Source organism: Amblyraja radiata, chromosome 16 (genome assembly GCF_010909765.2).
Source record: "Amblyraja radiata isolate CabotCenter1 chromosome 16, sAmbRad1.1.pri, whole genome shotgun sequence".
NCBI classification, from domain to species: Eukaryota; Metazoa; Chordata; class Chondrichthyes; order Rajiformes; family Rajidae; genus Amblyraja; species Amblyraja radiata.
The window spans coordinates 3,218,543-3,236,926 of NC_045971.1; the positions used below are offsets into that span (position 1 = coordinate 3,218,543).

The 18,384-nt window shown below is 49.7% G+C and overlaps 1 protein-coding gene across 3 annotated transcripts in view; it reads right to left on the bottom strand.

Moving 5' to 3' along the window:
• Positions 1–17,078, bottom strand: part of mllt6 (MLLT6, PHD finger containing) — a 128,119-nt gene extending 111,041 nt beyond the window's left edge. For 2 of the 3 annotated variants that reach the window (XM_033034890.1, XM_033034892.1), the window contains exons 1-4: positions 16,819–17,078; positions 8,239–8,348; positions 5,316–5,419; positions 761–854 (exon numbers count right to left, since the gene is read on the bottom strand). In XM_033034890.1, coding sequence (XP_032890781.1) covers positions 761–854; positions 5,316–5,419; positions 8,239–8,286 — 246 coding nt within the window. In that variant the 5' untranslated portion in view covers positions 8,287–8,348; positions 16,819–17,078. The remainder of the gene's footprint in view (positions 1–760; positions 855–5,315; positions 5,420–8,238; positions 8,349–16,818) is intronic. The other variant, XM_033034891.1, reaches the window with a different exon arrangement.
• Between the last annotated feature and the right edge of the window lie 1,306 nt (positions 17,079–18,384).

The window sequence follows — 18,384 nt, forward strand, 5'->3', positions numbered from 1 at the left end:
ATCCCACGGTTTATGTGTCCACTCAATGGTCAGCAAGGTTAATGCAACGAATAAATATCGGGTCACTAAGCCAAGCCTGCCCAAAATCCAATCTTGGGTCACCTCGTTTAGGATTGAAACGGAAAAGGAAGTGAAACACTGGGTACATAGAAACATAGAAAATAGGTGCAGGAGTAGGCCATTCGGCCCTTCGAGCCTGCACCGCCATTCAATATGATCATGGCTGATCATCCAACTCAGTATCCTGTACCTGCCTTCTCTCCATAGCCCCTGATCCCTTTAGCCACAAGGGCCACATCTAACTCCCTCTTAAATATAGCCAATGAACTGGCCCCAACTACCTTCTGTGGCAGAGATTTCCAGAGATTCACCACTCTCTGGGTGAAAAATGTTTTCCTCATCTCGGTTCTAAAAGATTTCCCCCTTATCCTTAAACTGTGACCCCTTGTCCTGGACTTCCCCAACATCGGGAACAATCTTCCTGCATCTAGCCTGTCCAACCCCCTACATTTGCTCATATTGATGACATTCAGGCCAGAGAAGCAGGAACAATGGCCTCGGTCACCACTAGGTTCATCTGCCGTTGACCAAATTCCCTTGATCGAACTGAGGGAAATGATCAAGGGAATAGAAGCGACCTGCAGAATCTATGCTAGCGAGGAGTATTTGGGGTCAGCCCACGTGTGCGTGGAGGGACGGGAAGAGGAGAAAGCTGGAAGCATAACGGACAGCACACTGCCGAGTGATGGGACTGACTCACCACTTTGTTGAAATGGTACTTGCAGTAGCCACAATACTTCACATTGTCGATCTCGGAGCCTTGCTCCTCACACAACAGGCCGGCCATCTGGGCGCTGGAGAAAAAAAACATATCACACGTCAATCACACCCAACACAGCGCCGGAGATGTCCTGGTTGGGTTGCTCCTAGGCCTGGCCAAGCTCGATGCCCGAGCCAGATGCTTGCCCCTTCACCGGGGTTACGTCCGCGCCCGCGTGGTGTTAGAGAGGGACATCGTTGTATGGTAATCTGAATCTGAAGAAGGACATTCCAAATCTGAGGAAGAACATTCTTGCCATAGAGGGAGTGCAGAGAAGGTTCACCAGACTGATTCCTGGGATGTCAGGACTTTCTTATGAAGAAAGACTGGATAGACTCGGCTTGCACTCGCTAGAATTTAGGAGATTGAGGGGGGATCTTATAGAAACTTACAAAATTCTTAAGGGGTTGGACAGGATAGATGCAGGAAGATTGTTCCCGGTGTTGGGGAAGTCCAGGACAAGGGGTCACTGCTTAAGGATAGAGGGGAAATCCTTTAGGACCGAGATGAGGAAAACATTTTTCACGCAGAGAGTGGTGAATCTCTGGAGCTCTCTGCCACAGAAGGTACACAGTTCATTGGCTATATTTAAGAGGGAGTTAGATGTGGCCCTTGTGGCTAAAGGGATCAGGGGGTTTGGAGAGAAGGCAGGTACGGGATACTGAGTTGGATGATCAGCCATGATCATATTGAATGGCGGTGCAGGCTTGAAGGGCCGAATGGCCTACTCCTGCACCTATCTTCTATGTTTCCATGTTTCTATGTCTATGGTAGTTATTTAGTCTATTTAGTTATTCTTGTTAATCTCTGTAAGTTGTCCTTGAGATTTTTGAAAGGCGCTCAAAAATAAAATTTATCATTATTATTATTTGTAAGGATTGTAACATGGCTGTTTGAAAATGTCGATAATTTGGTGATTTTGTGCTATGGTGGGGGGGGGGGGGGGGTTACAACGGTTTTGTTATGTACCGTGAAAGTAATTAAATTAATTATTTTTTGATTCCAAAAAACCCCATAGAACATGGAACAACATAGCGCAGGAACGGGCCCTTCGGCCCACAATGTCTGTGCCGTACATGATGCCAAGTTAAACTGACCTCATCTGCCTGCAAGTGATCCATATCCCTCTATTCCCTTGCACTACTATATGCCTATCCTTGTAACCATGCACGGTGGGGTGGTGCTAGAGTCGCTGCCTCACAGCGCCGGAGACCCGGACCACTGTGTGGAGTTTGCACGTTCTCCCTGTGACCGCCAGGGTTTTCTGCAGCTGTTCCGTTTTCCCCTCCCATTCCAGCAACGATGGGTTTTGTAGGGTAAATTAGCTTCGGTGTGAATGGAATGGATCAGAGAGTGGGATAACGTTGAACTAAGGGTGATCAATGGTTGCCATAGACGGGGTGGGCCGAAGGGCCTGTTTCATTGCTGTATCTCTAATACTAAAACTAACACTAAAAACATCTTGAAAGGTCATCGACCAAAACGGAGAACTCCATATCCTTCTCTCCGTCTGCAGTCCCATGGGTTACGTATGTCCAGTATTCTCCGTTTTTATTTCAGATTCCCATCATCTGCAGTATTTTTTCCTCATCTTGTGGAAGGAGGAGGAGGAGGAGTGAAGGAATATTGGGAAGGAATGCCAGGAACAAGTGATGATGAAGAGGAGGGTTGAGGTGAGAGTCTAGTTTAGATATTAGTTTAGAGACACAGTGGGACCCATCGAGTCCGCGCCGACCAGCGATCCCCGTACACTAACACACACTAGGGGCGATTTTACCAAAGCCAATTACCCTACAAACCTGTACGTCTTTGGAGTGTGGGAGGAAACCGGAGCTCCCGGTGAAAACCCACACAGGTCACGGGGAGAATGTACAGACTTTGTACAGGAAGCATCTGTAGTCAGGATCGAACCTGGGTCTCTGGCGCTGAGAGGCAGCAGCAACTCTACCGCTCCTATACTCAAAAGGATTTGAGTACAGGAGCAGGGAGGTTCTACTGCAGTTGTACAGGGTCTTGGTGAGACCACACCTGGAGTATTGCGTACAGTTTTGGTCTCCTAATCTGAGGAAAGACATTCTTGCCATAGAGGGATTACAGAGAAGGTTCACCAGATTGATTCCTGGGATGGCAGGACTTTCATGTGAAGAAAGACTGGATAGACTCGGCTTGTACTCGCTAGAATTTAGAAGATTGAGGGGGGATCTTATAGAAACTTACAAAATTCTTAAGGGTTTGGACAGGCTAGATGCAGGAAGATTGTTCCCGGTGTTGGGGAAGTCCAGAACAAGGGGTCACAGTTTAAGGATAAGGGGGCAATCTTTTAGGACCGAGATGAGAAAAACATTTTTCACACAGAGAGTGGTGAATCTCTGGAATTCTCTGCCACAGTAGGTAGTTGAGGCCACAGTTCATTGGCTATATTTAAGAGAGATGTGGACCTTGTGGCTAAAGGGATCAGGGGGTATGGAGAGAAGGCAGGTACAGGATACTGAGTTGGATGATCAGCCATGATCATATTGAATGGCGGTGCAGGCTCGAAGGGCCGAATGGCCTGCTCCTGCACCTATTGTCTATGTTTCTATGTTTCTATGCTGCGCCACTGGTACATAAACATTCCCCTCTCAACAAGACGATGACCGTGGCTGGTCAGAGACAACACTGGGCTGTAAAAAACCTAGCGGGACCCAACTGCACACCCCTGACAGATGGATTAATAGAAGAAAGAGATATCGCCTAACCGATTCAGAAATGCCATGCCTATAATTGACGTGCCCAGCCCCGGATATAATTGGTGGGGGGGGGGGGGGGGGGGGGGGGGAAAAATTTGGCTTCCTTTAAAGTTCCCCGCAAATGAATCTTAATCTCGAATACAGCACTCACCTACTAATGATTCGATTACAAACAGCTGAAGGCTAAACATTTCTGGCCTGGTTCCAAATCAGAACACAGTGAATACAAAGGATCGAGATTCAGACAACACACGGCAGGCTGTTCCACAGGGGTAAACCTACACCATCGGATTTTTTAAATCCCAGTTGACAGCATTAGTGTCTAATGGAATCTTAAATCCCAGAAGATGATTTACCGATATTTTGGATTCTAGTCCGTTCCAGTTCATTCGATTGGAACCATAAGTAAACTTATCGGTTACGTCCATTGCAGTTTACAATCTCCCTCTTCCTGCACCATGGTTCAGTTTAACTCAGCGGGACAGGCAGCATCTCTGGAGAGAAGCAACCAGTCGAGACCCTTCTTCAGACATCCGAAATGTCACATGGAAACATAGAAAATAGGTGCAGGAGTAGGCCATTCGGCCCTTCGAGCCTGCACCGCCATTCAATATGATCATGGCTGATCATCCAACTCAGTATCCTGTACCTGCCTTCTCTCCATACCCCCTGATCCCATTAGCCACAAGGGCCACATCTAACTCCCTCTTAAATATAGCCAATGAACTGTGGCCTCAACTACCTTCTGTGGCAGAGAATTCCAGAGATTCACCACTCTCTGTGTGAAAAATGTTTTCATCATCTCAGTCCTAAAAGATCTCCCCCTTATCCTTAAACGGTGACCCCCTGTCCTGGACTTCCCCAACATCGGGAACAATCTTCCTGCCTCTAGCCTGTCCAACCCCTCAAGAATTTTGTAAGTTTCTATAAGATCCCCCCTCAATCTTCTAAATTCTAGCGAGCACAAGCCGAGTCTATCCAGTCTTTCTTCATATGAAAGTCCTGACATCCCAGGAATCAGTCTGGTCACACATGCCTTCTCTCCAGAGATGCTGCCTGTCCCCGCTGAGTGACTCCAGCTTGTTGTGTCTATCTTCCATTTACTGTTTAGTTTAGTTCATTTTATGGTCACATGCACGGAGGGACAGTGGAGAGCTGTTTTGTTGCATGCTGATCAGTCAATACAGGATTAGCATCAAGCCAGCCACAGTGTACAGATACAGGATAAAGGGAATAACGTTTAGTGCAAGGTAAAGTCTAGCAAAGTTGGTTTAGTTTGGTTTGGTTTAATGATATTGTCGTCACTTGTACTGAGGTACAGTTCGTTGCCACAGTAGGCTGTGGAGGCCAAGTCCATTGATATTTTGAAGGCAGATATTGATAGATTATTGATTAGTATGGTTGTCAGGGGTTACGAGGGTGTGAGGGACAGGTAGGCCATGAATAAATGGAGGAGTAGACTTGATGGGCCGAATGGCCCGATTCTGATCCTAGAATTTATGAAATCAACCTCCAATCGCTTTTTGGATTCATGTCCAGCCCTTTCTGTTTGCGATTGTCCCGCAAGTGGGAAACCTCCTCCCCACATCCACCTTCTCCGCTAACACGAGGCCCTGTATGTCCCCCCCACCTTCTGGAAGCATTTACAGCCTATCTGCCCCCCCCAGTGGAACTCAGCCCCAGATATCAAGTAATGGGAGCTGGGCTTCCGAAGAGTCTGGAAACGTTTGGGGAAGGTTTGGGGAAGGTTTGGCAGGAATCCTCACCAGGTGACGTGGAATGCCTGTCGGCAGCCATGGCGGTTGCAGGTCATGCAGGCACCCGTTGCTGCCTTACTCTCACGCCCCTGTTCTTCACAAAGGTAGCAGGTCTACAAGCAGAGCACAAATAAGTGGACAGTTAGAGATACAGCGCCGAAACAGGCCCTTCTGCCCCATCGTGTCCGCGCCGACCAGCGATCCCCAACACTCTCCTGCCCGCACCGGGGACGATTTTTACATTTCCCAAGTTGATTTACCTGGAGCGTGGGAGGAAACCGAGGATCTCGGAGAAAACCCACGCAGGTCACGGGGGAGAACGTGCAAACTCCGCACAGACAGCACCCGGAGTCGGCATCGAACCCGGGTCTCCGGCGTTGCGTTCACTGTAGGGCAGCAACTCTACCGCTGCGCCACCGTGCCGCCGTCTGAAGAAGGGTCTCAACACAAAACGTCATCCATCCCTTCCATCCAGAGACGCTGCCCAAGTTACTCCGGCATTTTGTGTCCATGGACATTTATTAATGTGTACCGCGACCCACGCCAGCTACTTGCCATCACACCGTACCTTTCATTCTCATTCACTACAATTTACTCTCTTCTCAGCCTCCCGTCTTCCAAAGAAGACACCTCCAGACGGTCTAACCTTTCCTCATGGACCGTTAGAAACAGGAACGGCTCTAGGGTACGGCACGGTGGCACAGCGGTAGAGTTGCTGCCTCACAGCGCCAGAGATCCGGGTTCAATCCTGACTACGGGTGCTGTCGGTACGGAGTCTGTATGTGACTCCCTGTGACTGCGTGGGTTTTCTCCGGGTGCTCCGGTTTCCTCCCACACTCCAAAGACGTGCGGGCGTGCAGGTTTATTGGCCCTCTACAAATTGCCCCTAGTATATAGGGAGCGGATGGGAAAGTGAGATAACATAGAACTAGTGTGAACGGGTGATCGCTGGTCGGTGTAGACATAGAAACGTAGACAATAGGTGCAGGAGTAGGCCATTCGGCCCTTCGAGCCAGCACCGCCATTCAATATGACCATGGCTGATCATCCACATTCCTGCTTTCTCCCCATATCCCTTGATTCCATTAGCCCCAAGAGCTATATCTAACCTAACCAGACTCGGTGGGCCAAATGGTGATCAGTTTAGTTTATTGTCACGTGTGTCGAGGTACAGTGAAAGGCTTTTGTCGCGCGCTAACCAGTCAGCGGAAAGACAACACGATTACAATCGAGCCGTTACAGTGTCATTGGTCAAGTAACAAATGTTTCTGTAGGAGTAGAGATTTAAAGGGCCTGTCCCACTGTACGAGTTAATCTAAGAGTTCTCCCGAGTTTCCCCCGATTCGAACTCGGAGAATTACGGTAATGGCCGCTCGTAGGTACTCGGGGCTCTCGTGGACATTTTTCAACATGTTGAGAAAACTTCACGAGCACCGCGTTTCCCGAGTACCTGCCGTTAGCGTTACGAGCCGTTAAGAGACATCCCCGAGCTCCGACGTACATTCCGACGTAAGTTGCAGTTGTACAGGGTCTTGGTGAGACCACACCTGGAGTATTGCGTACACTTTTGGTCTCCTAATCTGACGAAGGACATTCTTGCCATAGAGGGAGTGCAGAGAAGGTTCACCAGATTCCTGGGATGGCAGGACTTTCATATGAAGAAAGACTGGATAGACTCGGCTTGTACACGCTAGAATTTAGAAGATTGAGGGGGGATCTTATAGAAACTTACAACATTCTTAAGGGGTTGGACAGGCTAGATGCAGGAAGATTGTTCCCGATGTTGGGGAAGTCCAGGACAAGGGGCCACAGTTTAAGGATAAGGGGGAAATCTTTTAGGACCGAGATGAGGAAAACATTTTTCACACAGAGAGTGGTGAATCTGTGGAATTCTCTGCCACAGAAGGTAGTTGAGGCCAGTTCATTGGCTATATTTAAGAGGGAGTTAGATGTGGCTCTTGTGGCTAAAGGGATCAGGGGATATGGTGAGAAGGCAGGTACAGGATACTGTTGGATGATCAGCCATGATCATATTGAATGGCGGTGCAGGCTCGAAGGGCCGAATGGCCTACTCCTGCACATATTTTCTATGTTTCTATGTTTCTTCTCAGCCTCCCATCTACGAAAGAAGACACCTCCAGACGGTCTAATCTTTCCTCATGGAACGGCACTAGGATACGGCACGGTGGCACAGCGGTAGAGTTGCTGCCTCACAGCGCCAGAGATCCGGGTCCAATCCTGACTCCGGGTCCAATCCTGACTGCTGTCGGTACGGAGTCTGTATGTGACTCCCTGTGACCGCGTGTTTAGTTTAGTTTATTGTCACGTGTGTCGAGGTACAGTGAAAGGCTTTTGTCGCGCGCTAACCAGTCAGCGGAAAGACAACACACGATTACAATCGAGCCGTTACAGTGTCATTGGTCAAGTAACAAATGTTGCTGTAGGAGTAGAGCTTTAAAGGGCCTGTCCCACTGTACGAGTTAATCTAAGAGTTCTCCCGAGTTTCCCCCGATTCGAACTCGGAGAATTGCGGTAATAGCCGCTCGTAGGTACTCAGGGCTCTCGTGGACAACTTGTTGAAAAAACCTCACGAGCTTACCGCGTTTCCCGAGTACCTGCCGTTAGCGTTACGAGCCGCTAAGAGACATCCCCGAGCTCCATCATACATTCTACGTGCTTACCACGAGTTTGATTTTTTTTTTTTTTAACTTGGGAGAGCTCTTGAATTAGCTCATACACAGTGGGACAGCCCCTTAAGAATGTGGACTGATTGTAATGTGTGATTGTCGATCTGGGCGCAAATAGTCGCCTGGTTTGGGCGCCATCTTGGGAAGCAGAGTAACTTTGCGCCTGTTCCCAAGCTGCGTCCTTCAATCAATTAGACTACGGCGAGGTGGGCGATAGGCATGCTGTGAGATGGCGGGGCCGTTACCTTGTTGAAACGTTCGTGGGGAACGTACTGGAGGACGATGGGCTCCATGCTGATGACGTTGGCAAACTGCACCTCGGGAACGTACAGGGCACAGACTACATGGGCCCATCCTGGAGACACCAAACAGAAGAGAGAGAAAGTAACGTCAACTCATTGGCACCGTAAAGAATAACATAGAAACATAGACAATAGGTGCAGGAGTAGGCCATTCGGCCCTTCGAGCCTGCACCGCCATTCAATATGATCATGGCTGATCATCCAACTCAGTATCCTGTACCTGCCTTCTCTCCATACCCCCCTGATCCCTTTAGCCACAAGGGCCACAGCCAACTCCCTCTTAAATATAGCCAATGAACTGGCCTCAACTACCTTCTGTGGGAGAGAATTCCACAGATTCACCTCTCTGTGAAAAATGTTTTTCTCATCTCAGTCCTAAAAGACTTCCCCCTTATCATCCAACTCAGTATCCTGTACCTGCATTCTCTCCATACCCCCAGATCCCTTTAGCCACAAAGGCCACATCTAACTCCCTCTTAAATATAGTCAATGAACTGTGGCCTCAATTACTTTCTGTGGCAGAGAATTCCAGAGATTCACCACTCTCATTTTTTTTTCTCTCATCTCGGTCCTAAAAGACATCCCCCTTATCCTTAAACTGTGACCCCTTGTTCTGGACTTCCCCAACATCGGGAACAATCTTCCTGCATCTAGCCTGTCCAACCCCTTAAGAATTTTGTAAGTTTCTAAAAGATCCCCCCTCAATCTTCTAAATTCTAGCAAGTACAAGCCGAGTCTATCCAGTCTTTCTTCATATGAAAGTCCTGACATCCCAGGAATCAGTCTGGTGAACCTTCTCTGTACTCCCTCTATGGCAAGAATGTCTTTCCTCAGATTAGGAGACCAAAACTGTACGCAATACTCCAGGTGTGGTCTCACCAAGACCCTGTACAACTGCAGTAGAACATTCTATTCACGGTGACCATCAAAACACAAAGTACTCCACAAAGTGAGATGAAGTGAATGAATACGTTTATTGGCCAATTATTCACATACAAGGAATTTGCCTTGGTGCTCCGCCTGCCGGTGACAACGGCATACAGTGACAGTCCTAGTTGAGCGCGCTCATTGTTTAGTTCAGTTTAGAGAAACATAGAAAATAGGTGCAGGAGTAGGCCATTCGGCCCTTCGAGCCTGCACCGCCATTCAATATGATCATGGCTGATCATCCAACTCAGTATCCCATCCCTGCCTTCTCTCCATACCCCATGATCCCTTTAGCCACAAGGGCCACATCTAACTCCCTCTTAAATATAGCCAATGAACTGGCCTCAACTACCTTTTGTGGCAGAGAATTCCAGAGATTCACCACTCTCGGTGTGAAAAATGTTTTTCTCATCTCGGTCCTAAAAGATTTCCCTCTTATCCTTAAACTGTGACCGCTAGCTCTGGACTTCCCCAACATCGGGAATAATCTTCCTGCATCTAGCCTGTCCAACCCCTTAAGAATTTTGTACGTTTCTATAAGATCCCCCCTCAATCTTTTAAATTCTAGCGAGTACAAGCCGAGTGCGGAGACAGGCCCTTCGGCCCACCGAGTCTGCGCCAACCAGCGATCCCCGCACACTAGCTCCATCTTACACACACTAGGGACAATTTATAATTTTACCAAAGCCAATTATCTGACAACCCGAGATAGACGTTTGAAACCGGCACCTGTAGTTCCTTCCGACACATCCTACAAACCTGGTAGTGTGGGAGGACACCGAAAATATTGGACAAAACCCACACAGGGAGAACGTACAAACTCCGCGCAGACAGCACCCGTAGTCAGGACCCAAGCCGGGTCTTTGGTGGTGTATGGCAGCAACTCTACCGCTGCGCCACCGAGCCGCCCCATGTGATAACAGAGTGTGCACAGGACAGTCCCGCACGTGAATGAGTGAAGGACACGGCCACTGAATCTGCCTTAACGATAGATTCACCGAACACCTTCACTCAGTCACCTTGGCCTACGCCATTTAAGGCAGATAAGACAGTTTAAGAATAAGGGGGAAGCCATTTAGAACGGAGATGAGGAAAAACGTTCTCACCCTCCAGAGTTGTGTATCTGCGGAATTCTCTGTCTCAGAAGGCAGTTGAGGCCAATTCTCTGGATGCTTTCAAGAGAGAGCTAGATAGGGCTCTTAAAGATAGCGGAGTCAGGGGATATGGGGAGAAGGCAGGAACGGGGTACTGATTGGGGATGATCAGCCATGATCACATTGAATGGCGGTGCTGGCTCGAAGGGCCGAATGGCCTCTACTCCTGCACCTATTGTCTATTGATTTCGCGGTTGCCAAACATTTTTTCTCCCCTTCCCATTCCCACACTGACCTCTCTGTCCTGGGCCTCCTCCACTGTCAGAGTGAGGCCCAGCTCAAATTGGAGGAACAGCACCTCATATTCCGCTTGGGAGACTTTCAACCCAACGGTGTGAACTTTGATGTCTCTAGTTTCAAGTAACCCCTGCATTCCCTCTCTCCTTGTCACTCCCCCCCCCCCCCCCCCCCTAATCGTCCTACCAGTTCCACTGTTCACATCCCTGTATCACCTCTGCTCCAGCCAACAATGGGCCATTGTGGGCTTCACCCTTCCTCGTTCCTGGATAGACTCAGCTTGTACATGCTAGAATTTAATGGCACAATGGGCTAAGTGTTCGGCTGGCGACCGGAAGGTGGCCGGTTCGAATCCCGCTTGCAGTGCATACTGTCGTTGTGTCCTTGGGCAAGACACTTCACCCACCTTTGCCTGTGTGTGAATGTGTGTGAATGATTGGTGGTGGTCGGAGGGGCCGTAGGCGCAGATTGGCAGCCACGCTTCCGTCAGTCTGCCCCAGGGCAGCTGTGGCTACAGAAGTAGCTTACCACCACCGAGTGTGACTGAGGAGTGAATGAATAATGCGATGTAAAGCGCCTTGAGTATTAGAAAGGCACTATATAAATCCCATCCATTATTATTATTATTATTATTATAGAATTTAGAAGACTGAGGGGGGATCTTATAGAAACGTACAAAATTCTTAAGGGATTGGACAGGCTAGATGCAGGAAAATTGTTCCCGATGTTGGGGAAGTCCAGAACAAGGGGTCACAGTTTAAGGATAAGGGGGGAAATCTTTTAGGACCGAGATGAGGAAAACATTTTTCACACAGAGAATGGTGAATCTCTGGAATTCTCTGCCACAGAAGGTAGTTGAGGCCAGTTCGTTGGCTATATTTAAGAGGGAGTTAGATGTGGCCCTTGTGGCTAAAGGGATCAGGGGGTATGGAGAGAAGGCAGGTACAGGATACTGAGTTGGATGATCAGCCATGATAATATTGAATGGCGGTGCAGGCTCGAAGGGCCGAATGGCCTACTCCTGCACCTATTGTCTATTGTCTAAAACCTTTGATCAGAGGCGAGTGTTTTTTATCCTACTCCCTCTTCACACTCCCCCCCTTCCGCCCTATCCTCTCTCTATACCCTCTTATCTCCCTCTCCACCCTCTCTCCCCCTCACACTTCGCCCTCTCTCCCCTCACTCATCCCCCCCATCTTCCTTTGCTCCTGTTTCTCCCGGCTCTCCACCCACTCTCTCTCTCCAGCCAGCCTTCATCCTCTCTCTCTCTCTCTCTCTCTCTCCCCTCGCTCTTCAATCTGGCTCCCCAGCACTCATTTTGTCTATCCCCACACTCAACAGCCTCTAACCTCTCCCCGTCCCACACTGCACCCCCTACCCTCTCTCCCCCCTCTCTCCGTTCCCTCTGCACCCACTCTCACTGCACCCATCTCTCTCCCCACCCTGTCTCTCCTCCCACCCTCCACCCTTGCCCCGACCCCCCCCCCCTTGCTCTTCATCCGAAACAGGGGCCACATCACCCCGATCCTGGCCTCTCTCCACTGGCTCCCTGTGCGGTTCCGTATACATTTCAAGACCCTCCTCCACGTCTACAAAGCCCTCAATGGGCTTGCCCCCACCTACATTAAAAGTCTTCTCACCCACCACTCCACCTCCAGGCCCCTCAGATCGGCCGACTTGGGGCTGCTGAATATCCCGCGGTCTAGGCATAAGCTTAGGGGCGACCGTGCCTTTGCGGTTGCAGCTCCTAGACTGTGGAACAGCATCCCCCTTCCCATCAGAACTGCCCCCTCCATCGACTCCTTTAAGTCAAGACTAAAATCTTATCTATACTCCCAAGCCTTTCCTGACGTCCACTGAGCGAGGGCTCTATGTATATATGTATGTAGTTTGTTTGTTTAGACTATTATAACAAATGTAAAGCACTTTGGCCAACGAGAGTTGTTTTTTAAATGTGCTATATAAATAAATGTGACTTGACTCTCTCTGCCCCTCCTGTTCTTCACTCTCCCCCCCCACCCTCTCCCTCCACTCCACACACCTGTTGGTGCAGAGTTTAGCCCAGTCGGGACAGGATTTAGGTAGCAGCCCAGCCATGCCCAGCCATGCCAGGAGTACGGTCGGTGCTAGCTCTGGCGGGGGGCGGTTCCACCTCACCAGGTCCGAGCTCTCGCCTGCCCACTCCTCAGGCAGCCCACTCCCACTCACAAACCACGTCCCTGGGCCACTGCCAAGTGAGGCCAGACACTTCCGCAGAGGGAAGGGGGGAAGGCTAATGGAGCTACAGGGCTGCCCGCTACCCACCACGGAAAATAATATCCCCAGCGAGCAGCCGGGAATCAACGGCTGGGGCATCGGATTGCAATGTGAGAGAGGGAGAGAGAGAGGGGGGGAGAGAGAGAGGGGGGGGGGGGAGAGAGAGGGGGGGAGAGAGAGAGGGGGGGGGGGGGAGAGAGAGAGAGAGAGAATCCTTGGCGAAGGAAATACGGCACATCTTGGTGCACAATACCTAACAGCATGCCATAACCTGAGAGACGGTGAATGACCAACATGCACATATGTACGCACACACTAATCGACATTAACTGACACTAAGAAATGAATATTGAATTGCTAAACTTGCTATTGTGTTGTACTGCTTACAGCTACAAGAACGTGTAGCATCAATAAAGGGCTATCGGCCTATTGCGAGTTTATGTACAGGGACATATCTATCCATGCACTGTAGACTTGTATTTATACTTATGCATTTTAAATATGTATGTCATGTTTTATACTTTGGCAATATAACAATGTTTTTTTATCATGCCAATAAAGTTTTTAAATTGAAAATTGAATTGAAATTCAAGGGGGGGAGAGAGAGGGGGGGGGGGGGGAGAGAGGGGGGGGGGGGGGGGGGGGAGAGAGAGAGGGGGGGGGGGGGGGAGAGTTTATTGTCATGTGTCCCAGATAGGACAATGAAATTCTTGCTTTGCTTCAGCACAACAGAATAGGGTAGGCATGAATACAGAACAGATCAGTGTGTCCATATACCATTATATATAAAAAAGAGAGAGAGAGAGGAGAGAGAGAGGGGGGGAAGAGAGGGGGGAGAGAGGGGGGAGAGAGGGAGAGGGGGAGAGAGAGAGAGAGATTTAAGTGACATGCAGACAGGGAGCCACATATACACAGACAATATAAATACACGCAAGCACACGCAACGATGGTGAATATCACGGCAATCAAGTGGGGAGGAAGGGTGAGTGAAGGGGAGAGAGCTGCCCCAGTGGAGTGTAGAGGTGAGGACTGCTGGACTGAGTTGTTCTGTGGTGATCAGAGACACAATATTTTTGCCGGCCATCACGGAACAATGGAGCTGTAATCACACTATTGGGAATGTTCTCGATGCCGACAAGCAGGGAGGCCGATGTTGAGGAGGGAAGCTGCAGGAATGTGTAAAAGCCAGAGGGTGGAATTACTGTGGGACTTCACCCATCCACATGCAGACTGGGAGAGTGGGCCAAACACAGGCAGAGGAGGAACAGACGACGGGAGCCAAGAGTTTCTGAAATGCATTCTGCAAGATTCTGGCCCAATAAGGAAGGCAGGCAAGATTACTGGACACGACTCTGGGATACAAGCCAAGGCAAGTGGGATGGATTAGTGTGAGAACTTCGAGGAAGCTGGGGATCTTGTAGAAACATATAAAATTATAAAAGGGCCAGACAAGCTAGATGCAGGAAAAATGTTCCCAATGTTGGGCGAGTCCAGAACCAGGGGCCACACACAGTCTTAGAATAAAGGGGAGGCCATTTAAGACTGATGCGAGAAAAATCTTTTTCACCCAGAGAGTTGTGTGAATTCATGGAATTCCCTGCCACAGAGGGCAGTGGAGGCCAAGACACTGGATGAATTTAAGAGAGAGTTAGATAGAGCTCTAGGGGCTAGTGGAGTCAAGGGATATGGGGAGAAGGCAGGCACGGGTTATTGATAGGGGACGATCAGCCATGATCACAATGAATGGTGGTGCTGGCTCGAAGGGCTGAATGGCCTCCTCCTGCACCTATTTTCTATGTTTCTAGGTTTCTATGATTATAGCTTGAGGTTACAGCTGTGGAAACAGGCCATTTGGCCCACCGAGTCCATGCCGACCAGCGATCCCCCACACACCAGCTCAATCTTACACATTGGGGACATTATGGAGGAGGCAACTAACCAACAAACCTGCGCATCTTTGGAGTGTGGGAGGAAACCGGAGCACCTGGAGAAAACCCACTCAGGTCACAGGGAGAACGTGCAAACTCCGTACAGACAGTGCCCGTGATCAAATATTTTGTGAATATTTTGGGGACAAAAATGAAAACTGCTTATGGAGTCAGATGGCATTGCTGCAATAGGTAACATCCGGGCGGTGCAGCGAGTAGCGCTGCTGCCTCACAGCGCCAGAGACCCGGGTTCGATCCCCGCCCCGGGTGCTGATTGTGTGGAGTTTGTACGTTCTCCCCGTGACCACGTGGGTTTTCTCCGGGATCTCCGTTTTTCCTCCAACACTCCAAAGACGCAGGTGCGGGTCTGTAGGCCAATTGGCTTCTGTAAACTGCCCCTTCAGTGTAGGATGCGAAAATGGGAGAACATAGAACTGGTGTACGGGGCGATCGCTGGCCGGCACAGCCTGGGTGGGCCGAAGGGCCAGTTCCCAGGCTGCGTCTCCAATCTAAACTCAAGGTAATATAAACCGCAAGGCACAGTTTGAAAAGCAACGGCAAACACACACATATCTGGGGAAACATGTCCGAGTGTGACTGGACAAATTCAGGTTTGAGAAACATTAGGAAACATGGTCTCCTAATCTGAGGAAAGACATTCTTGCCATAGAGGGAGTACAGAGAAGGTTCACCAGACTGATTCCTGGGATGTCAGGACTTTCATATGAAGAAAGACTGGATAGACTCGGCTTGTACTCGCTAGAATTTAGAAGGTTGAGGGGGGATCTTATAGAAACTTACAACATTCTTAAGGGGTTGGACAGGCTAGATGCAGGAAGATTATTCCCGATGTTGGGGAAGTCCAGAACAAGGGGTCACAGTTTAAGGATACGGGGGAAATCTTTTAGGACCGAGATGAGGAAAACTTTTATCACACAGAGAGTGGTGAATCTCTGGAATTCTCTCCCGCAGAAGGTAGTTGAGGCCACAGTTCATTGGCTATATTTAAGAGGGAGTTAGATGTGGCCCTTGTGGCTAAAGGGATCAGGGGGTATGGAGAGAAGGCAGGTACAGGATACTGAGTTGGATGATCAGCCATGATCATATTGAATGGCGGTGCAGGCTCGAAGGGCCGAATGGCCTACTCCTGCACCTATTTGTCTATGTTTCTATGTTTCTATGCAGGTCCTGAGGGTTATAAATAGAGGCATAGAACATTGTTGATGAATCTTCCTAAAATACTGTAGACTGAAGATAAAATACGGGTTTGGCCACAACTATAGCAATGTGTTTTATGTCCCTGTCCCACTTAGGAAACCTGAATGGAAACCTCTGGAGCCTTTGCGCCCCACCCAAGGTTTCCGTGAGGTTCCCGGAGGTTTTTGTCAGTCTCCCTACCTGCTTCCACTACCTGCAACCTCCGGCAACCACCTGCAACCTCCAGGAACCGCACGGAAACCTTGGGTGGGGCTCAAAGTCTCCAGAGGTTTCCGTTCAGGTTTCCTAAGTGGGACAGGGGCATAAGAACCATAGACAATAGACAATAGGTGCAGGAGTGGGCCATTCGGCCCTTCGAGCCAGCACCGCCATTCAATGTGATCATGACTCCTCACCGCCATTCGATATGAAAATCAGTGCTGCGTTCCTGCTTGGATGGGAGGGGGGGTGGGGGGGGGTGGCAGAGAGAGGTGGGGGGAGCAACACAGGGGGAGAGGGGGGTGCAAGGAGAGGGGGAGAGGAGGGTGCAAGGAGAGGGGGGAGAGGAGGGTGCAAGGAGAGGGGGAGAGGAGGAGCAAGGAGAGGGGGGAGAGGAGGTGCAAGGAGAGGGGGGAGAGGAGGGTGCAAGGAGAGGGGGAGAGGGGGGGAGCAACACAGGGGAGAGGGGGGTGCAAGAAGAGGGGCTGAGAACAACATCATGCCCAGTGATAATTTACGAACTTGTATTGACTTCACAACTCTGTGCGCTGTTAGTGACTTTCCACATGGCTTGTGTCGGCCTGTCAAGACTGCGCGGCACTCACCTCCATTATCTGTCCTCTTCAGAGCGCCGTCCTTGTGGGGGCACAGTTCACAGCGCTGGAAACAAACGCAGTAGATTCATTAGTTGTCTCCTCAGCCAGAGGCAGGGCAGCCATCGTCGTGTCCGGGCAGGTGGCTAGACTTTCGACCCGGTCAAATACGATATGCAACGTCTGGAATAGCAGCTCATTTAATCAAGGCCACACACCGCCTGCTCAATTGTAAGTGTGGAAATGGATGCTGTTGTGTAAACACACACATCGACCGCTTTGCCCCAGGTAACTTTGCAAAAACACACTTGTAATTTCCATTCAGTCTGAAGAACAGTCTTGACCTGAAATGTCACCTATCTGTGCTGAGACTTTGGAGATACAGTGTCTTCCACAGGCTCTTCAGCCCATGGAGTCCAAGCCCACCAGCGGTCCCCGTACACTAGCACTCTCCTACACACTAGGGACAATTCACATAAGCCAACGTCCCTGCAAATCTGCACGTTTTTGGAGTTTGGGAGGAATCCAGAGCTCCCAGAGAAAACCCACGTGGTCACGGGGAGAAGGAACAAACTCCGTACAGACAGCACCCGTAGTCGGGATCTAACCCGGGTCTCTGGCGCTGTGAGGCATCAATTCTTATTAATAACATTGAAGGGAGGGAGGAAATACAAATCATCAGATGCCTCTGTGTGAGGAAAATGCCCTGACCTCATTGATACTTCATGGGAACGTACCCAATAGTGAAAGACCAGGGTAGAGTGGACCTGGAGAGGATGTTTCCACTAGATGGAGAGTCTAGGGCCAGAGGCCACAGCCTCAGCATAATACAATTAATAGACCTGTCCCACGGTACGAGTTAATTCCAAGAGCTCTCCTGAGTTTAAAAAACCCCATCAAACTCGTGGTAAGCACGGAGAATGAACGTAGCGGGTACGTCAGAGCTCGGGGACGTCTCTTAGCGCTAACGGCAGGTACTCGGGAAGACTCGCTAACGGCAGGTAAGCACGGGAAGACTCCTGAAGATTTTTCAACTTTGTAAAATGTCCACGAGAGCCCCGAGTACCGACGAGCGGCCATTACCGTAAATCTCCGAGTTCGAATCAGGGCAAACTCGGGAGAGCTCTTGGAATGAACTCGTACCGTGGGACAGGGGTTTTACCTTTAGAAAGGAGATGAGGAGGAATGTATTTAACCAGAGGGACTATTCATTGCCACAGAAGGCTGTGGAGGCCAAGTCAATTGATATTTTTAAGGCAGGGACAGATAAATTCTTGTTTAGTGCGGGTTGTCAGGGGTTGTGGGGAGAAGGCAGGAGAATGGTGTTGAGAAGGAGAGATAGATCAGCCATGATTGAATGGCGGAGTCGACTTGATGGGCCGAATGGCCTAATTCTGCTCCTATCACTTATGACCGAATGTTACACTCATCCATGTTCTCCAGAGATGCCGCCCGACCCGTTGAGTTACTCCAGCACTTTGTTATTCTACGCAAGATTCCAGCATCTGCAGTTGTTTGTGTCAACTAATCCTAACAATGGCAACAGTAAGAACCACTGCAGACACAGGCCTTTGTGCC